This window comes from Agelaius tricolor, unplaced genomic scaffold, assembly GCF_023055355.1.
Source record: "Agelaius tricolor isolate 1412-34295 unplaced genomic scaffold, bAgeTri1.0.p SCAF_14, whole genome shotgun sequence".
In the NCBI taxonomy this organism is placed as follows: Eukaryota; Metazoa; Chordata; class Aves; order Passeriformes; family Icteridae; genus Agelaius; species Agelaius tricolor.
The window spans coordinates 2,424,568-2,450,708 of NW_027269274.1; the positions used below are offsets into that span (position 1 = coordinate 2,424,568).

Below are 26,141 nucleotides of genomic sequence, written 5' to 3' on the forward strand. Positions count from 1 at the left end.
CAATTGCTGAGATAAATCCTCACATGTGGGGCTGCTCCTGCACTTCCTGCAACTCTGTAATTCCGTGACAATTAAACACTGCTTTTAATTTTTAATTTTTTTTTAAGAGTTTAATCCTAAATATGAATGGAGTAATAGAGGAAAGGGGTGTTCTGGAGGATGAAAAACAAATGTAAGGTAAATAAAAGTCATCCATTCACATTATTACTGGCTGGCTCAGGACCATAGTCCAGTCTCCTGGGAAATGTGTGGTTGGCCTGTGATTTCCATTGTTTTGGGAGCTAAAACTGGGAAAACTGTGGGACCTGAATATCACAGGAGCAATGAAAGGAGAGCTTTGGCCCAGCTGTGGCAGCTTCAGAGAGCAGCTCAGAGCTACCCCTGACACTTCCATCCGTCCAGCTGGAATAATCCGTATTTCCCTCCCACTGTCCCAGCGCTTCCCATCCACACTCCACAAGCAATTTTTTGTGGCAATCACCAGATTTCCTCTTGCAGACTGGGATGAAAAAACACCTCCCAACGCCAAGAGGTTTATCTTTGTACAATAGGCACCACAACCACAGCCTAAATCATCCTGAGGGGTCGGAAATCACTCTGGGAGCTCAAACTCTGGCACAACCACATTTTCTGTCCCAGGCAAGTGCCAACAACAATAATAATACATTAAAAACATGCTCTTTTTTAATACATTAAAAATCTTTTTGCTTTTTAATAATATATTTTAATTTTTTTTTTTAATTTTTTTTTGCTGCCAAGGTCAGAGGAGAAAATGCCGATTTTTGAAACCCCCAGCTGGAGTGGGATTGTGGCAGCAAGATTTCCCTAGGAATGTCAAGTAGGTGCGAACGCAGTGAATTCCAAGAAGTTTTCAATGTTAATTCCTGCTCAACAAAAAACACACACATAAACAGCGATCAATAGGCGCTAAATGAAAAAGAAGTAGCAAATCAATAACCCCAGACGTTTTATTTTCCAGCTTCTGCAAACAATGGGAAGGATGATCAGCCTGTGATTACGTGGAAGTCGCAGATATTGTTGCAGCACTTCAAAGTTTGTGGGCAAGATCTTCACCCACGTCAGGTTTTCATGTCAAAATAAAGTAGAGATAATTTTTGGGGTTTTTTTTTTGTTTGGTTGGTTTGGTGTTTTGTTTTTTTTTTTTTAAGTTTTTTTGAGGTTTTTTGGGGTTTTTTTGTTTGTTTGCTCATCTGTTTTGGGGTTTGTTTTTTTTGTTCTCTGGGGGTTTTTTTGTTTTTTTTTTGGTTTTGGGGTTTTTGGTTTGTTGTTTTTTTTTTTTTTTTTTGGGGGGGGGGGGGGTTGGGGTTTTTTTTTTGCATTCCCAAGGTCTGATTTCTGGGAAAAAAAAAAAAGAAATTCTCATTTCTGCTAGTGGAAAATTAAACTCCAGCTGGGTTTTTCTCAATTTCATGTAGGATCATAGATGATCCTTGAGGTCCCTTCCAACCTAAACCCTTCAGCGATTCCATGATTTTATGGCCATCATTCTCTCCATAATAAAACCTAAGGTTTCAAGTGCCCATTCTTCAATTAAGCCATTGGTTGTGGAGATTAAAAGGGAGTGGATTTGGTTCTCAAACTCCAAAAAATCCATGTTGGTAGCTCTAAAATGGGGAATCTCAAAATTCTCTGGGCAACCTGTGCCAGAGCCTCAACCATTTTAGGGAATAATTTATCTCTAAAAGCTGATCTAATCCTACTCTTTGTTTAAACAATTACTTTGTTTAAGCAATTACTTAAAAGCAGCAATTTTCCTTGAAAATGTTGTGCTTCAATAAACTGTTTCAGTAATATATTATTGTGCTTTCTTAAGTTTAATTTCTTTATACTTAAATTTGCCATTGTTGACAATAGAAAATGCTCAAAATATTTGAAGTGCTTAATCACCTGCTAATTTCAACTTCTTGGCAGTGATAATAAAGTAAAATTGAATTGTCTTTGAAGCTGTTGCAACAAAAAAAAAAGTGAAAAAAGAAATTAATGGCTTCTAAAGTACCAGGATGTTATTTTAAAAAGTTAATGAGCCTTTTGTGCTGGGAGATAAAATGGTTTGATATGAAACAGGAAGAAATCACGTAAAATTTAAATAAAAGGGGAAAAAATAATGCAAAGCAACTAATTGAAAAGATTGGGAACCAGTAATTATTTCAACCAGCATAAAAATAGACACAGCCTTTCAGACTAAAGAATTTAGACACTAGAGCCATGTAGAAAACATAAAACTGGTGAATTCACAGCCAGGAGTTGCAGCATCTCCACCTCGCTCTAGGAACCATAAATGACATTGCCCTGACAGGGAAGAAGATGCAGGCTCCAATCTAAGGGGGAACCTTAAAGGAACCTGAGCTCTCAGCCCTCTCCACCAGGTCCCTGCTCTCAGGGCAATCCCACAAAGGGATTTTTCTGGGAGATGAAGCACAATGAGGGAGATTCTTCTGTGGGGTGAGTCCAGCCCGTGGCAGGGAATGTTGGACACAATTCCTGGCTCCAGCTTTGGGGTGGCGTGGAGTCCTGTCAGTGCAGGACACAAAACAGCACACAATGCTGCTCTCAAGGTGAAGAAAAAAAAGGGAAGTTTATTTCCTGACTCCAGCATTTATAGATTTCCAAGAGTGACAGCGGATTGGAGGGTGACAGTGCCACCTCTCCAATGACACTGGACAAACCAACAGCCCATCAAATGTCTCCTCCTCCATAAAAGAATGCAAAACAATGAGTTATTTACAGAAAGTGTGTGAGAAAGTTCATTACAAGAATGTAAACATCATAAAGCTTTAAAAATCTTAAAAAATCAGGGTGACAGAGTCCTTGGGAAATGTGGTGTCCACTCAGGGCAAAGCTCTGAGGTGGGTTTAGGTCAGGCTGGTGGAAAGCCTCAGACCCCCTCTCACATCCCCTAAATGTCATTTTCAGAGGTTCCCTTTTTTCCTGGCTCTGTTGCACCAGGGGTGGTTGTTGTTCACTGATGCTGGGGAATGAGCTGAACCTCCTGGCACCCCACAGCACAGAACAAAAGTTCCTCAAATGTCACTGCTGCCTCTCCTGGGAGGGACATTGCAGTACCAGCCTTGCAAGTCCTTCCCAGAAATTCAACTTTTTATTTCCCAAAACCATGAAAACCTCCATGCTGTCGAAGGGACACCCAATTATTATCATTGTCTGACTCATCAGCAGATCTCCAGGTGCTTCTGGTTGTTCAGGGAAGCCTCAACATTTCCAGGCTGGACTAGTTCATCTCCACATTTTGCTGTTAGAAATAGCAAAGATGTCACTTGTCTTAAAATATATGGTGTGCTGTTCCATCCCTAAAGGTGCTGTTATGCCAACAATAAATCTGCCAGACACTGCAGGCAGAGTGTGGGATGTGATGTATTCAATATTCATCCTGCTGTGACCCAGAGGAGGATCAGGACACTTTGCATCAGGAAATGTCTCTCTCTAATTTAACAGTTTCCAAATGATGGGCCCAAAGCCCAGCCTGGGAGGTTGGGGGTTGCACCTTGGGTTGATCTGGAGGCAAGGAGCCAAAGGGCTGTGTGAGAACACAGCCGATGCCTCATTGCCAAATTCAGGTCACACTGGCTTGGGATATTTCTGCTGTCCACAGCCTGACAGAACTCAGTGCCATTCTGCTCTTTCCTTGCCTTTAATGCTGGAATTCCCTCTGCTTCCATGGTGGGGCCATGACCATCAGCAGAACAAAGGCCAGTGACAAAGGCCAGTGACAAAGGCCAGTGACAAAGGCCAGTGACAAAGGCCACCTCTCCATGCGCGCAGAGGGATTTATTTGAAGGGAAGAAGTCACCAGGAATCAGGTCAAAGAGGTGTCATTTCCCTCTAGGAACAGGAGGGACACAGAAAATTGGGATCAGCTGTCCAGGAGGAAGGCAGACCCTTGGAATTATCAGGAGGTAATTCCTCATTGACACAGGAGAGAATGGAGGGACCAGAGAGAGGGAGAGAGGCCATGGAATTTCCTCCAACCTGATGGAGAAACTGAGCTGGCACCCCCAAAGAACAGCCTGAGGTGCATCTGATGGACACTTAGGACAGAAATATGATATCAGAAATGAGAATAAAATTCTGTCTCATCATGAGATGTTCTTGGCAGCCTGCCCTGCACAACAGCTCTAGAGGAAGCAGCACAATCCAGGAGCAGCCATAGGGGGAAAACCTGAGGGAGTTTTGGTGTTGAGAGACAATGATTTTATTTTATTGAGCACTTTGGACACGTCTGTTCATTCCAACTTCCCAAAATCCTGCCTACATCTTTAATCCAGAAAGTGAAGGCTCTTTCCTAACATATTCATATCAAATAATGCTTAAATTTCAATGCTGTCAGGAGATGGTTGTTGTACATCCCTATAGCAAGTACACAGAATTCAAAGCAATGATCTCTGAGTTTATCTTCATCACCCTTCTTGCCTCTGGTGCTCTGCTTAGATCAGATTATCTCATTTAAATAGCAATGGGTTATGAAAAAAAAAAATTCTAATCTGTTCCCTCGCTGTGTCACTGTGCATGCATTACCTTATTTTATTTTGTCCCCTAAGGCACTGCAAGAAAACCCTAAAGACCCTCATTGAGACACATAAAAAAGCTTTGCTGGAAAATAAGAGTTGGAGGGAACATTATTCTTTCCACGATTTTTTGCCTATAAAGAGAATATAGAGGGCAGTTTGATTTTTGAGTAATTGAATTGCCATTTTGGGGGGCTAATAATATCCAGTTCTTCTGCACAGCACATTTAATCCTGAGATTTAAAATTAATTTATAGGTCAGAATCATTTTCATTCTGCATGTCAGGTGGAATTGAGGTAGAAACAAGGAGGAAATGAGTGACCAATGCCATCCAACACCCAGAATTGCCCTTCCATCCCCAGCCCACAAAACTGCTCTGCTCAGCATCAGTGCTGCTTCCTCACCTTCCCACTCATTTCTATTATTCCTAAATTGATGTGGACCTGCCATGTGATAAATCAGAGAAGTTTTGCCATAAGTGCAGTTTGACTGTTACCATCAGGCATATTTCAGAATGTCATGGAGTGAAAATCAGCGGAGCTCTGCTGAAATCAATGGAGTTAATTTATACCCAGGAATAAATTAACTTATCCCAGTGAAGTCAGTGGGAGCTTTGGCTGTTCCTTTAATTGAGAGCAGGAGCAGGACAAAAGGGCCGTTGTGGGCTGCTCTTGGTGCCTGGGAATATGGAGCATTTGCATTTTTAGCTATTTTTAAGTCTTTAAAAGCTGAACATGTTCATCTAAGAGCGAGCTCCCAGTACCTTTTAACTCAGGTTTAAAGCCCAGGACTGGGCTTGTTAAAGAGGATCCTCTGGCAAGAATGATGAAGATGACAAAAGTTTCAAAAATTAAAGCCGGGGGGGGGGGGGAAATGAGAAAAAAAAAAGAAGGAGAAGGTTCTTTTTGGAGAAACAAACCATGGGTGTGAGAATATCTTGTCCCTCATGCATCTCTCCTGCTCCTCCTGCCATTCAGATTCCAGGACCGCCATCTATTTCCCAGTATTTCCCAAGAAATCAAGGAATTGGAGGGGAATCCAGTGCTCTGAAAGACTGGTACAAGTGCTTTACTGAGGGCTGAGTGGGACAATGAGGAATTAAATGGAACATTTGGGTCCTAGTGGTTGTTGAGATTAGTTCAGCAAAGCTGGGTTTACATGAGCGACTGCTCGCTTGGAATATTTTATATATCACAATATTTTATATAGTCCAAGATTTTTAGTCTTTAATATGCTGGCTGTTTGTTACTGAAATAGCAACTTTGTATTGATTTAACAGAAAGTCTGATCCTGAGATTTGCTTTTTTTTTTTTTTATCCTGAGGTTTACATTTCACATTTAGATAAAACAGCATCGAGGTTCATTTAAATTGTATTTTAAAATGGTACTGAAGTCTGCCCTCTGCTCTGTTTCTTCACTTCAAACAGCTGCTGACTCATGCACTACATAATTAATTTAAGTACCATTTGAGGTTACTTTAATACAATTTCCTTGTAAGTACATGAGTAATATCCTGGCTATTTAGAGTTCAATGCATTAATTGGAGACAAAAGTCAGTTGTCATGGTTTCTATCACAGCCAAGTGTGAAGGGTCAGTCCATCCCCAAATTCATTAGAACCTCAAAGAGTTCAGTTCCCACTCAGTGCCTGTTTGGAGAGGAGGCTGTAATGAGCCACATGAGTTAATCCCATTTTTATGGCTCTATGAAGCAGCATTGTCAAGTTATATGCTTTTAATTAGAGGAAAGGTTCAGAGCAGGAGTGAACTCAGAATACCAAACCCTCACTGTGAGCAATGCCCAGCCAGGCAGAAAAGAACATTTTACCTCACAATGTACTACAAACTGTTGATATTTTAAATAAACACAGGGGATACTCAAGAAGGAGAATGGGGGGAAGCATTCCTGCTTGCTCCAAGCACATTTTGTCCTCTGATCCCAGCCTGAGGAGTGTCAGGGTGGGAGGATGATGGTCTCCATCACCACTCCCTTTTCATTGCATTTGCTATGGGCTTGAAGCAAGATTTTCCTTCCTTTTTGTGCATTTATATTGACAGTCCTTGTGATTCTCACCCTTCATAAATAAATATTTTAATTTGCCTTCCAGTTAACTGTGATTTAAAGACACTTCACTTGCATGGAAGCACTTGGAGAGGGTGTGATATGCAATGTGGAATCCAAACCATGAATTCAGTGCTCCCAAACTGGTCTGGTTTTCAATCCAGCTTCGTTTGCTGATATTGTGGCCAAGAAGTGTTTTCATGACGTTGTCACCCAAGTAACAATTGTTTTTCTTTCTCACTGTTACAGCTTAGACTATTTTTTGAAGCTATTACCTGGATTCCAGCTTTCTTATGCTCCTGAAAAGTGCTTTTCTGGTTCAAAGACAGCACCTGGAGTTGTTTAAAATTAAAGTGTGTCCTAATGAAAAGCTCCTTAGTCACTTGTTCATACAAAAAAGGGCTGTTAATTCTGGTAATTGCTTCTCCTTTCTGCAGGAACTATGACGCTGGCAGAGATTTATCAATCACAAACACTAATAGTGGAACATTTTACCTGTGCTGCAGCTCATGAATGGCAGCAGGCTTATTAGTTTCCATAGCAACACCATCTCCACTTTCCAAGGTCAAAAATTCCTCCCATCCAATCAGTGGAAGAAAGTAAAGTGTGTCTTCCTGTGACTACCTGGATATTCTGCAAAAACAGGAAGAGATATTGGGCAATTAAAGTACAGACTCCAAATCAATACCCCAAAATTTTCCCCAGGTAAAATCACCTTCTGCTGCCCCTTTTGGAGACTCAGGCACTACGAATGCGATAGGATAGGATCGTCCTGGCACAAAAATAATTCCAAAATGACACAAAGCTGGAATGAAAATCACAGGTAATGTTGGGGTTCCTCCCATCCCCTCCATGTGACACAAAGACCTCTTGGATGGGAGGGAGTTTCTCCAAGTAGGAAAGAAAAATCTGCCTGTCCCTCGGCCAGACAGTGCTGGGATGGAAGAAAAGGTGTTTGGAAAAATGAGCTTTTTTCAACTCCGAAATGTTTATCAAAATTTAAGATATTTCTTGCTCCATCAAAGGGAGCCCCTCTGGAGCCAGGCTGGGAGAGCTGGAGAGGAGCAGCTCCAGGGAGAGCTCAGAGCCCTGGCAGGGCCTGAAGGGGCTCCAGGAGAGCTGCAGAGGGACTGGGGACAAGGGATGGAGGGACAGGAGCCAGGGAATGGCTCCCAGTGCCAGAGGGCAGGGATGGATGGGACATTGGGAATCAGGAATTGTTCCCTGGCAGGGTGGGGAGGGGCTGGGATGGAATTCCCAGAATCTGCCCCTGCATCCCTGGCAGTGCCCAAGGCCAGGCTGGACACTGGGGGGGACATTCCACAGCCTGGGACATTGGGAGGTGTCCCTGCCATGGCTGGGGTGGCACTGGAGGGGATTTAGGGTCCCTCCCAACCCAAACCAGTCTGGGATTCCAAGATTCCATGGTGGTGGGGCTCTGATCCCAGGCAGGATCCTTTGGTGAATGTGTGACCAATCATTGATCTCAGGGGAGGAGAAGGGATCACAATGTCACACACACCCCATGTAAAAGCACAAAGCCACCTTTTCTGGGGGAAATTTGATCCTCCAGAAATGAACCATCCCCAGTAAGGATTTACATAACAATTATCTCTAATTTCCTTTGACATTTCAGTCAACAGATGATGAATTAAGCCAGGAAAAAGTATCTGTTTGGCCTATACTCCCAAAGGGCAAACGAGTGATTTACTGTGGGGGATCAGTTCATAAAGCAGCTGAAACCAGAAATCACTTAATAAAATGAGTTTACAAAATTGTGAAATCATTCCAAACCTTTTAAGTGCTGAAAATTTTCCACTGAGAAATTACAATTATGAGGCACACTTATGGATCCATATTCTCTTCTCACTTGTCTCATTTTTCACAGCAGCGTGAAAAGATCTCATCCAGGGTTGCCCTGGAACTTATTGCTCATAGGAGTGAGAGAGATGTTTTTTAGAAAATTAAGAAATCCAAATCTTCTGGAAGCCATCCCACTTTTCTAAGGGACTTAATTTTGTTAATATTTTCTATAAACTTCAACTATACAAATGCAGGTGGTCTCAAGGGAGACACGTAAAATCCTGAGGAATGATCAAAACTTGACAAGCTTCTAAATTTTGGCAAAAGAGGATGGAAAAACCCCAGAGTTTCTTTTAGCTTTTCACGATGTCCTACTTCACACACAGCTGTGATCTACTGAAGAACATTTGCAAAATTTATAAGTGTTTGAAAGGAAAAGGATTAAAAAGTATTAAATTCTAATTCTGTCGAAGTAGAAACAGAGAAGGATGAGCTGGGTCGTACCTTTATATATCAACCCTGCCCAAAGGGGCAGCAACTGCACCTAAACAGCCTCAATCAATATTTCCTTCCTTTTTTAATACTTTTGGGTGCTGTTTTACAACACTTGCCTTCAGTCCAGGTTCCACTCCAACCCCTCCTTTAAACCACCTGGTGATACTGAAGGTAGGCATTGATTGTTTCTGCTTCAGTGGGAAACCTGGTGCTTTCCCTTATTCAATCACATCATATTTATTTCACACCCTCTCTCCTGCTTGTCAATGTTTGTCTTGAAGCTCGTGTACATATCTGTGATATCTGAGACAAAAAAAAAAATAAAAATACCCTCTTTAAATTTGTTTTCTCTCGTCCTTCATGAACAGAATGAATCCCTTCAGATCAAAAAATGTTAAAAAGTTAGGATTTTAATTAATTACTTAGATGTCATCCCATTCCTCCTGTATTAATTTTGTGACTTTACCTGTCCCAGGTTTAGATTTTTTCCCTGCAGGAGGGAGAAGATTCCCCAAGCACCCAGGGCCTGTGTAGAGCAGCACCCCAGGGTGAGGAGGCTCAAATTTCCCATTTGCTGACAAATATCCTGGTGGGTGCCAAGCTGGCTGTTAGCAGATAACGACCAGCGTTTGTCTGCAATTTATCCCCTTTTTCTCAAGTTATTGCCTCGAATTCTGCACATTCCCACGTGTTTTCCTTGGCTTTTCAGTCTGGATTCCCCTCCTGTGCTGGGGATTTTTCTGTGGTTGTTCTCTTGGACAGGGAGCACCTCCCAGTGCTGGTCCCACCCAAACCCTTTTCCTCAAGATCTCTCAAATATATCCAGTTTCTGCTCCTTCCACATTGTGTGTGTGTGATTTATTTTAGTGCAGAAATCCCTTCTAAAGGTGCAAGAGTTACCAAAGAAAATTGGGAATGGACTTAGACCCTCCAGAGTTACTCACATGCTTCCTGATATTCCAAACAAAAAATATTCCAAGCAAAAAATAACCAATAAAAGCCAAATAACTGGCCAGACTCTGCCTTTTCCAAGAGGACAGATCCCTTTTTTTTTGCAAGGAAATATCCTTTTGAAACCATCCCTGCTTTCTGTTCTCCTCTGGATGGGTTCTGGATGAGTTTTTGGAACCCTGAAACAAGAACCTGCAGCTGCCAAAATCCAGAACACACAACCCAAACTCTTTGTATTCATAGAAGGAATTGATCAATCCTCAGAACTGTAATTCTTCTGCTCCTAGGACTGCAAATTATGGGGCATTACTGTAAATACACACACACACACACACACACACAAATATTTCCTTTAAGTTACCCAACTGTTTTATTCCCTTCCCTTTGACATAGACAAGGACTGAACTGGCGAGCAGGCACTTAATATTTTTTACAACATCTTTCCAACAGCTGCTTCCATGGGATTATTTACTGTCAAACTAAATCAAGAATAAATGAAAAAACTGAAATATTTATAGCATAAGAAAAGTCTGGTTCAGACTAGAAATCCCAGACTGGCGTTAAATCAAGAAATGTAACAAGATAAATTCTGCCATCATACCCTTTGTTTCCTGGATGTGCTGCTATCACTTATTCTAATTGTTATGCCATGGTTTGAGCAGAGAGATGGATGGAAAACAAAATATGTTAAATATGATCATGGGGGAAACATTACATTTCCCCCTCAAAATCCTGATTGTGTGTCCATTTGTCAGCAGGATGTAATTTATACAAATATGTTTGTTACAGAAGGAGGCAACATCATTTTTTGTTGTTTTCCCATTAGAGAAAACAAGTCCATAGGAAAGAACTCAGTCCTCAGACACTTTATACCTGTCATTTTCATCTCTGATGTGAGAGGAAGGAGAGATATTTGCTCCTGGGACATCCAAATGTGTGGGACTCACAGGGATATCCAGGAGGTGAATAAATGGGAAAAGGAGGATAAAATTCCCAGGTCAGCAATGGCTCTGTGTGGATGGGCTGAGCTGCACCTGCTCCTCCTTGCAGACACTCTGGGTAATATTGGAAAGGAAGTTCACAAAAATGAAACATTCCCTCCTGGACATCTGGGATATTGAAAAGTTCAGTCAAAAATGGGATTTGAGTGTTGACTTGGCCCTTAGCACACGGAGGGAAAGGCTGGCTTGTTGTGTGGCTGGAGGTTGCAGTTGTACTGCTCTTTTCCTTGGAATTTAGTAGGGAACAGGCTGTGGATTCATTTATTAATTAAAAGAATCTGACATATATTTAACACATTAATTTAACTGCTAATGTCTTGTTCTTTACTGAGCCCAACCTGGTGCTGAGGCTTTGGTTTTCAAGACCTTTAATTTCTACAACCATTTATTTTTTGAGTAACAAAATATTTACAAGACCAAATCTGTGACAAAAGACAAAACTGCTTTTCTGGTGTCATCTGAATTTTCATGAAAATGGGTCCCATTTCCCTCTTCTGCCACAATTTTCTGTTAAGTTTTCTGCAAGTAAAAGTTGGTTCAGGTGGTGATGTGACATTGAACTGGGGTAAAACCTGTCAGGCCCTGGGAATGATGAGATTTTGCTCTCAGCTAAATTCCAGCAAATTGACATTTTTACCCATGGCAAAATGTAGCTTTGTTTGCAGAAAGAGCAACTTTTTGACCTGGTGGGGGAAAAAAAAAAAATAAAAAGTATAACAACAGGGATTTGGAGCCAAATGCCACAGTGGTGCTGGTGGGGGAGCTTCACTCCAGGTTTATTGGTGTAACCACCTATAGGATGAGATCTGTAGGGCAGAAGAAAGGAATGGAAATGTGGAGAGAAAGGCTCTAATCCAGAGAGTGCATGCACAGCCCTTTTATTCTGCAGCCTCAGCTTTCCCTCCCACCAGCTTCCACACATCTCTATTATCCTTTGAATTTGGCCTTCCACACTTTTGTATTCCTCATGTGCCAGGAAATAAGTCTGTCCCAGGCAGGCTTGCATTCCTGGCACACCATTGCTCCTGATCTCTCTATTGTCTCCTGAGCACCTGATTCCAAGGCATCTAATGTGAATTTTCTCATGAATGCCAATGATATACAGCTACATTTTTCTTTTCAAACTTTTTATCCCTGAGGCGCTTTCTGCACTCAAACTATTTTCCAGATATCCATAGCAGAGTGAATAGCAAACACTTGCAGCTACCAGAGCAGGAGCAGAAGCGACCAGTTTGCCAGGCTCCAGCAAGATTTACGTATGCTGTTGGAGTTCTCATGCTTATTTAGAATTATTGAACCATATTTTGAGGGAGAGAAGCACCCCGTGCTATTTAACAAAGGTTTCCGATACCGATCGCTCCTGTTTTTCCTCTCTCACAAAAGGACTTGGGTTTGCATTTGGTTTTCACTCCTGACTGCTATTGCTTACTTTTCCGAGGGAAACTGAAAATATTGGGGCTCATTTGCAATTCAAATTCAGTGCATAAAGCCTTCGGGGAGGGTTTAAATCTTGTGTTTTCAAAACATTTTCCTAACTCTGAGCAAACAGCTCGTTGTGTTTCAGGCGACATTGAGATCCTACATGGTGGGACACTACAGAGCCTTTTGGTGCCTTAAACTCCCCACATTAGGACATTTGAGGAGAAATGGGATGGACTTTGCTCTGGTGTCTGATGAGGCCTCACTCACTCTCCCAGATGGATTCAGCAGCATTGAGATGGTCCTGACATGGGGACTTTGTGGATCCACATCCCTGGAAGTGCCCAAGGCCAGGTTGGATGGAGCTTGGAGCAGCCTGGAATAGTGGAAGTGATGCCTCAGGTTTGAGCTTTTCTATTTTCACATTCTGTGCTGCTTTAGTGTGTGGGTCTGAGCTTCACATCAGGCCATGGTGAGCTCTGTGCACAGAGCAGGGACACAAAACAATTCCTGCTCCAGCTGGGCACCAAGGACAAATGATCCAAATCTCAGCCCAGGAGCACAAACCCCGTGGGCTGGAGAGAGAAAAACAAGGATGGGACTGCAGGGGCTAAAGCTGGAATGGGACAATGAACTGCAAGGTGCAAATGGAGCAGAACTGATCCCAGGGACAGAGCCCGTGCCCGGCCGTGCATTTTGGGGCCATTTTGGTTCATCTTGGGTTCATTTTGTGGCCATTTTGGGTCCATCTTGGGTTCATTTTGTGGCCATTTTGGTTCATCTTGGGTTCATTTTGGGGCCATTTTGGTTCATCTTGGGTGCAGCCCTGGCTGGGCTCTTGTGCTGCCCAAGGTGGATCCATGGAGGAGATGCTTTGAATGAATCCCTGCTTTATTCTGGAGCTCTGCCCAGCCTCTGCTCTAGGGCAGCCTGCACAGGGCATCAGAAGCTGTCCCTGCCCATGGCAGGGGTGGCACTGGATGGGCTTTAAGGTCCTTTCCAACCCAACCCATTCCATGATTCTAAACATCCTTGTCAGGATTCACATGTTCTTTAACAGTCAAGTACAAGACACAGCAGGATTTAAATATCTTTAAAATTATTTTGATTTTTTTTTTCCCCTGTGTTCTTATTTTTACAGCAACCATTAGGGAGCTTAAAGCAGGATGCTGAAAAAGAGAAACTCCTCGGCCATCAGTGCCCTGCAGAACGTGTCCAAGTGCTTCAGGATCCCACTGGAACTGCTGGAAAGGTCTCAGGGAGTGCCATTCTTTCATTCATCCATTCTTTCATGAGTATCTGCACTGCTTCAGTGCAGTGGCCAAACATTTTGTGGGCATTCCCAGCTGTAAATAACCCTGTCTGCACAGGCAAGAGCCAGTGAGAGAATTTGCTGTACTTAACCCAACTACAAAGATGAAAGGTAGAAACCCCAGTGGGCTGTGCTGTTGACAAATCAGCATTAAAAAGTCTTTCAACAGCAAAGTGCTTAAGTGATAATGAATATAATGGAGAATAACCCAATCCCAGCCCTTGTGCTGAACCCAGGTGCAGTTTTCTCACACAACCACATTTGGAGCTGTATTTTGACACCCTTTTTTAAACATTTATACACTATGCAATGCCAGTAATCAGCCTGAAAGGGCTGATTGCTCATTTCTTGGCTAAAACAGTGCTGCTCTCATTTTAATCCCTAAATAAGTGGGAATGCACCTCCAACAGCTGAGTGAAATCTGTCCTGGAAGTGTTGGTGGGATGAAAGCATCAGTTCAGCCCTCAGAGATTTGTGGGAACTACAGGAGAGAGCATTTTCCATGTGAATTAGAATTTAGAAGTTTTCATCATGAAGATCATTTCCAACAAGAAGAAGATTCTCTCCCAATCATTTGATACAGTCTGCAGCAATTACTGAGCAAACATTGAGATGGAAAAAGTCTGATAAAAATGCTTCCAAGGCCTGGCTGAAATGCAAGTGTGGATCAGTTTTCAATACAATACACTATGAAATGAAGTTTTTGAAGAGATCTGAAAGTGTTAAATTTACCAAATCTGATAATATCACTTTTGAACAATTATTACTTTTCTTTTAACTTGTTCACAAACACTAAAGCTGCAGATCTTGATGGCACCAAGCACTGGGAATGAAGAGCACACATTGTTCTTCCCAGGTGAAAAGTTTAATATCTACTTCATATCTATGAGTGAAAGCTTAAGAAAACCTCCTTCCAAGTATTATCAGTGTAATAATGATTTAAAAAATTGATTCTGTTTTGACTGAAGTCAGCAGCAAAATTCCCATTTCTTCAGTAAAAAGAGGATCAAAATGAAAATATCATCAAAAGACAGTGTGCAAGTTTCTTCAGAGATATGGAGGTTAATAAAGGAATTGTTGATAAACTTTTACAATGATATTTTGAGGACTTCATCTCTTTCAAGATCTCATTCAGCAGTTGTTTCTCTCTGAGCCTGATATCCCAGCAATGCTTTCATTTGTGCCGCCCTAAAGTCTCTTATTAGGTGTTGGCAGTTTAATCTTTTGCTTCTTCACATTCAATATCCCAGATCTTTTCATTAAAATCAATATTAAAGGCATTGTGATATCTTTATGAGGCTCTCCTTTCAAATAAACAGTATCTTTAGTATTTATTATTTTTGCTGCTGCACTTCTTACACATCTGGTCCTCCAGCTGGTGGCCTTCACAACACCTTAAAAAAACCAAAAAGGCAATTTCTTTCTCCACTGGACACAAAGAATTCACCAATCCACCAAACTTTCTTCCCAAAGGGGAGGTGGAGTTGAGCAAAACATCCCTGGAGTTTTGGAGTTGGAGAAAAGCTCTTTTGATCCAGGAGGTTCAAGGCTTGGACAAAGGGGACCAGGGCATCCACCTGCCACTCCTGCCTCAGAAATTTCTGGATCAGGGTTAAGATTTGCCAAAAAAAAAAAAAAAAAAAAAAAAAAAAAAAAAAAAAAAAAAAAAAATAGAAGTGAAGAAACTGAAGCTAATTTTAGACAAGGACCTGGAAATCTTCCAGATTATTAACAACTGGCTTTCAGCCTGTCAGGAAGTATTAATAGTACCATGAAAGGAAATTATGAACTGTAGATTTCCCCCGAGAGCTGTCAGGAAATATTTGGTTTTTTTAATAGCCACATACTGCAGTGCAGCCATAAATAAAGTGGCCAGGACTAGATCTGGGCTGACCTGGGTGACCATGGATTTAAACCATGATCAGGTGGAATTCTAACAATATAAATAGGAGCAAGCAGGGCTGCAATTCCAGGGTGACTTTAAGATTAGCTGAACCATCCATGAGCATTATTTTTTGCCCAAGATGAAGGCTGTAATCATTTTATTTGCATTTGTGCATGCAGGGGTGTCAGGAGGGAAAGTTAATTTCAAGGCTTATTGTTTAACAAGTAATGATTCAGTGTGAAATGAGGATCCTTCCCATCCCCTTCCTCCTTGGTGATGCTGCTGCTGTTTATTGCTATCATTTAGAATCTCTTGGATAATGAGGAAAAGGAAGAAAATAATCGGTTGGTTTCTGGATGAAATTGGACTTAATTCAGCACAATCTATGTATTTTAAGAGAGGGGACACAGCCAAGTGGAATAATCAGTGCAGCAAACAGATTGCTTTAATGTCTAGACAGGTTTGAAGATGATCTGGAGATGGGAAGAGGAATACAAATGATTTCCCTCCTCTGCTGGAGCTCCAGAGCTGGGTGCTGGTGGAATGCAGAAGGGGAGGAGGAAGAGGAGGAAGAGGAGGAAGTGGAGGAAGAGGAGGAAGAGGAGGAAGAGGAGGAAGTCCTTTAAACAACACCAAACTGGAGCTCCTGAAGGATCTCCCATGGAAAATCCAGAAGGGTTTGGGTGATCCCAGAGGGATGCCCAGGCACTGGGTGGGTGAAGGGGACGCCCTTTGGGTGCTGCTCCACACCAGCCACGCCAGGCAGGAGGAAGGACAAGGACTGGAAACTGGGAAAGTGCTGGAAATGGATTTGTAGAGCTTTGCAAACATCTCTAGGTACTTTGGGGAAATAGAACAATGAAAGATGCATTGCAATAGGACCCACAAGGGCTGATTTTAGGTGATTGGCTTTAAGGCATCTACAGCATGGTGTGGCTAAAGCTGATAGGCCAAGGAACATTTATAGTGTATTGAAATGAAGAAATAGTTGGTTTTTGATTGTGAATTATAACATCTGTATTGTCTCACCCTTCACATGAGACTGAAAATGGAATAAAAGTTTTTAAAACACTTCTCAGTTGCCCCATCTCTGGGTCAGAAAAAGACTCAATCCAACAGGAAAGCTTCCCTGCCCAGAGTGAACAGAAATTCCACTGTTCTCCATTAAAATTATTGAGTTATTAGGGTTTAACAAATATAAATAGCCATGTCCTTCTTTAGCAACTTTAACATTAACCACTGTTTAGATTTTGAGAAGATGGTTGTGTTTCAAGTCAGGGAATAACTTATATACTTTTTCTTTTGTATTTAAATTGGCAATTTGAGAAGAAAACTTGATTATAAGCTGTGAATTTGAGTGTATTGGAGAAGAACATGCCAATGTGAGCTAAATAGAGGTACAACTTCAGAGATTCATTTTATTACAGAGAGTGTCTTGGTGTATATAAAACAAGACTTATGTATTTTTTCCTTTTTATACATTAAACATGTTTTTATTTTTGTTACAAGTTCCATATGAACATCTAAATTCCCTCAAAGTCACTCCAAAGTCATTTCACATTATCAACTGCGTCAAGTTGTTTGAAATTCATGATGTAATCCTAGGCCTAAAATGAATTGATTTGTGATTATTTGTTGCTCATTAATTAATTCCTTCTGCAGTTCATGCTCTTTCCTAGAACTCATGTATGAGCTGTTTTTACCAGTGGGTAAAAGGAAGAGATAGAGAGAAACATTAATCCATTTTATGACTTTAATTACTATTAGAGGCCTGCTTTGCACATGGCAGATGATTTGTTGGAAATTGATTTTATTCCTGGATAATTGCCCTGCACTCCAAACAAGTCACACACGCAGGGGTTGGTGCATTTGCATCTGCTGGATATGCAGCAGACAATTCCTACAAACCCAGAACAGGTTAGGAAAGCAAAATGTTAGCTGGAATAGTAATCAAGATTTAGGAAAGTTTTCCCTTCCTGGGTGCACTAAAGAACTTGAACTTGCTATTCTGCAGGAGTTCTGGGTTTTTAACAGGTAAACAGGGTTGGCTGCTCCAGGGTGAGAGCAGGAAAACCTTGACCTTCATGGAAAAATACAAATTTGTACCAGCTGGCAACCAGGACCAAATCTATTTGGAAGAAGAACTCTTTAAATTTATCTGGTTTATGATAAGAATAATAATTTTACTTAGAGTCTCCTAATACACAGAGAGGTATATTTAGGATGCACTTATTTATGTATGCAGTTATTTAAAATAAATCTATTCTAAAATTCAAAAACGTGAAGGGCTGTGAAAGGCCAGCACTGGATATAAATATTTAGCAAGAGATTTCTCCTGGCAGTGCATTTTTTTTTTCCAGAGGCAGAACTTCCTTTTCATTTCTGCTTTGTTTCCTCATCCATTAAACTGGACACTGCAATCTAACAGGATTTTCACCTGTTGCCTTTTAACATCAGCTCTCCAAGGAGCCTCATTCATCCCCTTCTATTCAGTGCTTTCATTTCCACTCTCTTTATGCACCAAAATATGTTGCTGGAATCACAGAGAATAATTGAGAGGAGCCAATGCCAAATGATCTGTTCTAACACAGAAAAGAAAAAGTGAATTAAGCACTGCTGTCTCAGCCCAGGCCCTTCTGAGCAGCCCTTGCTTGGCAAAGTCCTGATGCAAACGATTTTCCTGCTTAAGTGGGTGCTGGGGAATCATTCCCATTATTCCCTCACCACCACGGTCCTGAGCACCCAGGAAAAGTGCAGGGAAAACTCAAAATTAAGCAGAGAAATCTCCAGAGGGAAAAATCCTGACGGTCTGAATGATGTTATTGTGCCAATTAAAGGGAACTGGTGAAAATTCCATGTTTAGCTGTTTCTCCCTCCCTTCTCATCCCCTGCTGTGTATTTTCCTTTCCACTTTTATGTCCTGTTCTTCCCAAGCAGTTCCTGCACCCTTAATCCATTTTGTGTCATTGTGGTGGCACAAGAAGTGAAATTTCTCTGGTTTCATTCCTGCATCAAACTGTTTGTTGTAAACTCCTACAGTTGTTGGTTCAGCAGAATTGAAGAATATCAGAATCTGTCTTTCCACTGCAAAGGGGATCTTTCCTCATTCTCTTATCATTCCTTTATCCTTTATCAAAAGCCTTTTGGAATCTCTACTAAAGCACATGATTCCACCAAAACTCTTACAAAGGTTGTCCTTTGTTTTAAGTCCAAACCACCACATTTAGAACAAGAAAAAAAATGTTCTGTCCCAAGAAATCCATGAGTGCATTCATTATCAAGGAGTCACACTTTCATTTTCCACATGGATAAAAACAAAACAGTTCTACATCCCAAATTTCCCCTTCCTTTTTAAAGGTGCCCAAGATAAATTGCCTTCAAAACTGGAGGCTGGTGATTTAATACTGCTAATATTCCAGAGAAAAATAAGGATTTGTTCAAGGAAAACATTGAATTTAAGGGGTGTTTGGAATTTAAGCTCCCTGCTTCAGGGTCTGTCTAATGCCAGCTTTGTGGAATGGCTACTCCATAGCAGAAATTGCTAATTAACAAATTTTCAGGTGCATTCTTTGCTGTAGGATCACTCTCATATCAGCTGAAAAAGATGGATTTAGGTGTTTTGCTGAATTTGGGCTACATATTAAAAGGGAAAAGAAAATCCTTTGATTTATAGTTTGATTGGTAAACCTGAACAGTGAAACCCCCATGTCACATCCCTCCTTCCTCTCTGGGAGAGATGCAACCTCTGGGATGAGGATCTAAAATATTTAACAATAAAGTTTCATCTCCAAATCTGTTTTTTGAGCTCTCAGGAAGCTGTGCTGGTTATGCCCCATTTCAGAGAGGTTCAGACCAGTTTCACACCAGCACTGACACCAGTTCAGAGCCACCTCTGGAGCCTTGGCCAACCCCAACCTGCTGCTTCCCCAGGGCTACCAAACCCATCCCACCAGCTGCAGGAAAAACACTGCAAAAGCCTCATTTCCAGCTCACATCCCTGCAATCTGCTCCATCATCGAGTTTCTACACATTTCCTTGGAGCTGCTGTGGTAAAATCCCCAAATAGAGTTTGGTCTCTAATGGGCTTTAAAGTGTTTCTGGTTTAGAGGGAGAGACTGAGGAGGATCCCGAAGTGAAGTGTCTGCACTTTGTCAAGCTCATCACACCTTCCCTGGAGTTCTGCTCTTAATAATGCAGATTGTTTCCTGGATACTGCAGCTCTTCCCCAACTTCTTGTCATGCTCGTGTCTGATTGTGCTCATAAATTCCTCTAATAACTGCTGCTGGTGTCACTCTGTGTCACTCCCAGCCTTGGCTCGCTCCCTCTCGCAGCCCAGCCTCTGTTACAGGTTCAGCAAGAGTTTAGGAGATTGAATGGAGATGATAAGAAGGATATGGCCCTGCTTTGCAGTCTCAAAAACATCCATTTACTGGTGCTGATCTAAATAATGGACTATTTCTCTTTTTCCCATGGCACATAAAACAATGGTGTTGCCTCATAATGACACAAATCCATTTTTTTTTCACCACTGCTGTGCTAAGAGCAACACACAGATTGTGTCTATTCCTCTCTTGGTCTGCCCCTCTCACAAAAATCTGTCATCCTTTAAGGGAAATAGCAAGTTTGGGGTCTGAAGGGATCCACTCTGTGGCATTCACACTTTCTGAAAAATTTCTTTGCCCAGGATTTTTCTCCTGGGAAACTGAGAAGCCTCAGAGAAAAATAAAAACAAATATTATCTCATTTGCTTCTCCTGTGTTGTGCTCACATGTGGAATGTGTTTGGGGATTGTTTCATTGGGTTCTGCTGTGGGTTATTTTCACTCTTTGGCCAATCAGGGCCAAGCTGTGTGGGAACTCTGGAAAGAGTCACAAGCTTTCATTATTTTCTTTTTATCCTTCTGTCTGTACCTTTCTGTATTCTTTACTATAGTTTAGTATTCTTTAATATAATATAGTATCATAAAATAATAAATTTGCCTTCTGAGAACATGGAGTCAAATTCATCCTTCCTTCCTTCATCACAATACCACCATCTTTAGATTTTCTTTCTTTTATAGGCAAACCAAAAAAAAGTTCATCACCACATACTTCAATTCCTTTACCCAGGCAAATCCCACAGCCACAACTGCACTGTGTGGAGGGGAAATCACCCAGGAATTAATGGAGATAATAAGCAGCATGCAAGGGCTGGTCCAGCCCGGGGAAAGGGAAACACATCCCACTGATTTCAGCAAGATTTAGATCAGATTCCCCGAGATTGGAGCTTCACTTAACTTATGAGACAGCCTCAAATTGGCTTTTACTCTGTGTGTATCTCCAGGTCAGTGCACTCATACTTCAAGCAGGACCTACTGAGTAAAAGCTCCTTTTATGTTTGTGTGTTTGGCTCCAAAAAATAAAACATAAAAAAGAAAGGTCGCATTTGCTCCCGAGTTTTCCTCCTTTGCTTTGAAATTGCACTGGGAAAAATGATGTTGTGTACAGGCCAAAGGATATTGCAGAGAGAAAAGTTGTATTAGAGAAAGAACATCTTAGTCATAAGCACCAGGCACTGCAGTGAATTTCCTCACTGGGGTGGGGATCGTTCTTCCTGAGAGCCTTCCCAGCCCTCCTGATCCCAATCACCAAAGCCAAGCTGATCTCTCTTTGAGCAGCCCCCAGGCTGCTGCTCAGACTTCCTTCCCTTCCCTCCATTACTCACATCCAGCAGGAAATTCCTGCTGAATATAATAGGAAATAAACAGAGTGTGCAGCTACACCTGAACATCTCTTCTACACTCATCCTGTCTCAAGCTTTATACCCTCATCATTTTCCTGGATTACTTTTTATGATATTATCTGATATTATCAACTGTGACATCCATGTGGCCACCTGGGCAGCCACAGGCTTGGTGGAAATAAAAGTTGTCCCTTCAAGAAGATTCCAGGCAGTTTGTTTCTGTTTCCTTTGGTCTCATTAGGCTGCCACCACAAGATTAATGGTTTGGGTTAAGAGTAATTTAGTTTTTTGGCACAATAGGTATGAAAGGTTATTCCTTCCTATGCCCTCCTCACATAAAACCTGCCTTAAAAAAAGCAAAGTCTTTATGTCTCAATAAACAGAAGCCACAGAGAAATTGTGTAACAAATTACATATTGGATAACCATCTATAAAATTTTATTGGCTTATGAAGTTTGCATTGATTTGAATTTTACCCAAAGCATTACTGCTCCTCCAAAACACTGAAATAAAAGCAGAACAGAAACATCCATTAGGGTTTTTCTTTAACAGTGAAACACCTCTGCAGAATGTGAATTCCTGGGAACAGCCTGGAGATCCCCTGCCCCTGCCCTGTGCATGGCTCAGAAGAGATCAGCTCCTCCTGCTCGTTCCAAGCCCAGCCTGGGCTGGAAGTGCCTCGGAGTCTCTGTGGTCAGGATGACCCCAAGGTGTGTCTGAGACTCTCTGTTCCCAACCTGGCAGCTGAGGAAGGAGTCAGGATTCTCCTGTTCTGGTTCTCAGGGTTGTTTATTTGCTGTTATCTATAACATCCTCTCCCTGACCTGCTGAGGTCTGTCCAGCAGGTCAGTCTGTGGCACACTGACCACCTCAGGGCAGTGTCATCTTTTTATACTAAAAACTACATGTAGATTATTTACAATAATTTTCCAATACCTATCACCTATGTTAGACAGTGATTTTCTGTCGGGTTCGGCTGTCTGTCTGTGCCCCGACACGGGCAGGGTGGTTCTTGGGTGGCACGCGATGCAAAGGACGAGTCTGGACTCTTCAGCTTTTCGGTCTTCAGGTTGTTTATTATTTCTTATCTACAGAATTTTTCTGTCTGCCCAACAGAGGTCTGATCTGCAGGCAGTCACAGGCACTCTCTGACCACCCACGGGGCGGTCATGTCTTTTTATACTGAAACCTACGTATACAATATTTACCTTTATTTCCCAATGCTTTTCACCCATGTTAGCAAGTGCACCTTCACCATAAACCAATCCCCAAGTGCCAACACCATCACAGGAGATGGAGGACAAGAAGAAGAAAGAAGAAGGACGAGACACGCCCTGATCCCTCCATCTTGTCTCCATAACCCCCCTGTACCAAAAACCTTAAAGTTTATATTTTCACCCTCTAAATGTGTCTCTTTTACACCTTTTACTCTAAAGTGATTCTCTTGTCCTCAAACTCGTTACTTCTGTGGATGGATCAAAATCAAGCCACCAAACACTCTTGGCAACATTCCAGGATTTCCGAGACCCCCAAGGGTTCTCCTGGCATCTCTGGACATCGGGAACGATGTGCTGAGATCCCACAATTTTCTACTCTAAAAAGTGCCACCATCACCCAGAAGATGGAGGCCAAGAAGAAGAAGGAAGAAGGACAAGGCACACCCAAATCCCTCCATCCTGGCTTCTCAACCCCCATTCTAAAAACTCAAAATTCTCCTTTTCTATCTCATAACAAACTAACTATCATTCTACTTAAACTTTCCTGGCTTGTGAATCCTCATAGAAGGTTGGTAATTGTTTTTTCCAAGGGCTAAAATGGAAGGCGCAGTTGGTTTTGACTCCATGCCAAGGGCTCTGAGCTCCCTGCCAGGGTCCTGAGTCCTCCAGGGCAGCCAGAGGAATGTCCTGGGTTCTGACAGAGTGCAGAGTTAGGCTGGGCTTTAGAGGAAAGCAGGAGTTTAACCCAAAGCTCTGGTGGTGCAGGGACACCTTCCTGGAGGCATCTCTGGCACCTTGGGCTGTGCAGGGCTGGCCCTGGATGCTCCCTAAATCCCTCCCATTCTGCATTCTCTGATTTCATGGCCTCACAAACGCTTCCTCACCTGCTTTTTCTGTTCCCTCAAAGCGTTGCTTTTGCCTCTGTGGGTTTCAGTGAGAGGTTTTATGGTTTACTCACACTCCAGCGAGCCCAACAGGGCCCCCTGGTTGGTCAGGGCTGGGCTTTTATTTTTGGGTATTGCTGCTGCTTCCCTGGCTGCTCAACCCACGCCCTCAGCATCCTCCAACAAAGCAGTTTCCTGCTAATTCCTTTCAGGGCTTAGCTGGATTTGGAATCAATCTTGCTGAGAAAGTCAGCCAGACAAAGAGGTAAAATCGTGACAGGCTTAGTCATTTTTATTTTGCCTGAATCAGGGAGAAAGGTGCTTTTCTTCTCAGTTCTTGCACTTCAAATGTAACTTTCATTCTGCTAATTTTTGACAGAAATTTGATTTTGGGGCTGTCTCACCTATGTCTTCCAAATCAATTCCTTGAATCCCAAACCCAAAGTTTAATATCATCCATTATTCAACACCTTCAGTAAGACTAAGTTGAAAATGAGTAATCTCTGAGTAAAGCTGTGCAATTAATGCTGAAATACCTCAAGTACAGAGGAATTCCAAACAGCACTCCCCACAGCTTTCCCCAGAGCATCCCAAAATGCCTCTGAAGTCTCTTGTCACCAGGATTTCCCTGAGATTCAGTGGTAGATCCTGGCTCACCTTAGTGGCCATTTTGCATTAAAGTGAAAAAAATCTTTTTCCTGTAAATTTAATTCCACACCAGCTCTTCTTCCACTGAGCTTTGCCCACTTTGCTCTATCATTTTTATTACTCCTTAATTTGCCATATCAATTATTCCATGGCTGCTGCTCCCAACCACAGCCTCACTCTCACTGTGGAAGGGCTTTTCACACTTTGGACTTTCCCTTCTCCTTGAGGTATTTTTTGGGCTGCCTTTGGACAAACCTTCCACTTTGGCAGCCTTTTCATTCTTTGTAGCTCCAACAGCCTGTGTTTTATTTGGAAACATTGCATTTACTACATTCTAAAGTGGCCATTATTGTTCAGCTGTGCTCACCACTGCTCTCCTTTCCCTCCCCTCTCTTTCCAGCTGCTTTCCCAACTTATCCAGCGTGTCCAGGCTCACTTATCCCTGCCTGTACCAGATACAGCACAGTTATGCTTCTTCCCCCGAGCTCAGTGTCCTCAGAGGAGTATTTAGGTTAAGAACAGTTTATTCCTGGCTGGAACTGCAGCAATTGTGAGCAGGTTCATAAGCCAGGATTCTCCTTTGCTCCAGGCAGCTGAGTGAGAGCTGAGGTGATGGCTCAGATGGAGTCAGACCTGGATGGAGAGGGGGATGGAGCAGCCCTGGCACCGTGTTTGGGGCATGGCAGCAGCACAGGGGGTGGGTAATCCTATTAACAAGCAGGAAAAAATATGGAAAAGTGGCCAAATGGTGTATTAAACATGCAGCTCTGTGCTCAGCACACAGGAACAGGAAGGGCTGTGTGAGACCTGAGCAGGAGCTGGACTCAGCCCCAGGGAGCCCCACCTGAGCAAGGGCATTTCACAGAATCCTGGGATTCTGAGCCTGGAAAATCCTTCTGAGATCAGCCAGTGCCCAATCCCCACCTTGTCCCCAGCCCAGAGCTCTGAGCTCCACCTCCAGCCCTTCCTGGGACACCTCCAGGGATGGGGGCTGCATCTCCTGACCCTTCCTCACCTCCAGGGATGGGGGCTCCACCTCCTCAGCCTTCCTCACCTCCAGGGATGGGGGCTCCACCTCCTCACCCTTCCCCACCTCCAGGGATGGGGGCTGCATTTCCTGACCCTTCCTCACCTCCAGGGATGGGGGCTCCACCTCCTCAGCCTTCCTCACCTCCAGGGATGGGGGCTGCATCTCCTGACTCTTCCTCACCTCCAGGGATGGGGGCTGCATCTCCTCACCCTTCCCCACCTCCAGGGATGGGGGCTGCATCTCCTGACCCTTCCTCACCTCCAGGGATGGGGGCTCCACCTCCTCACTCTTCTTCACCACACCTCCAGCCTGGCACAGGTGATTTTCCTGGCAATTTTTGCACAGACTTTAGCCTGACTTTATCCTGCTCAAAATCTGCTTGGTACTTAAAAAGCAACAACGAATATTTGGAGCACACTCAGCTCTACAGGAATTCTCTCATTTTTTTTAGAAAAAGGAGCCTGTTTCTTTTTATGTGAAGTTTTTCAGAGGATCACAGAACACTTTGAATTGGAAAAGACCATAGTCTTGTCCCAACCCCCTTCCATGGGCAGGGACACCTTTAAGCCCAGGTTTTGCAAAGGAATTCATGAAAAACTGAAACACAGATTTCTCTTGTAAGATCCCTCTGACAAGCCTTTCCCCTGTGGCTCTGCCCTCACAGACAGATGGGAATGCAGCTGCCCAGGCATTAGAGTTTTATACCAAATATTGGTTTGTTTTTTTGTTTTTTTTTTTGATTTTGGGGTGGGAAAATTGAGCCAGGACAGAAAATACAAACCTAACTGATGGATTTGGTGTGTTCAGGGAAGAAATTAGACCCGTACCTCCAGCAGTTGTGCTGTAGCACTGAAAGGAGAGGGTTAAAGATAATATTTATGGCTTTTAGCTTTGTGTGATAGCTCCAGAAAGGGCTGGGTGACCTCTGTGGAGAGGCTGCAGCAATGTGTCACCACTAATGATATCAGTGCTGAGGGAAAGGTGGCAGTTTAAGTGACTTTAACAGGGGTAAAACCTCTAACCCGCTGTGCAGCCCAAGTGCTCCCTCTAAACCAGCAGACAAAACAATTTCTGGGAGAGAAATTCCCTCTCTGGGGCCTGCAGAGCTTCCCTGCTATTACCAACCAAAGGAAAACAACCCCATCCGTGGGGAAAGGAGGGAAATGAGCAGA

The 26,141-nt window shown here is 42.6% G+C and overlaps 1 protein-coding gene across 4 annotated transcripts in view; it reads right to left on the reverse strand.

Annotated features, from left to right (window-relative positions):
- LOC139595745 (contactin-6-like) overlaps window positions 1-26,141 on the reverse strand; it is a 131,987-nt gene that overhangs the window by 100,732 nt on the left and 5,114 nt on the right. For 3 of the 4 annotated variants that reach the window (XM_071439316.1, XM_071439317.1, XM_071439315.1), the window contains exon 2: window positions 7,098-7,235. The exons of the other annotated variant lie outside the window; for it this stretch is intronic. In XM_071439316.1, coding sequence (XP_071295417.1) covers window positions 7,098-7,152 — 55 coding nt within the window. In that variant the 5' untranslated portion in view covers window positions 7,153-7,235. The remainder of the gene's footprint in view (window positions 1-7,097; window positions 7,236-26,141) is intronic. 4 annotated transcript variants of the gene reach the window in all.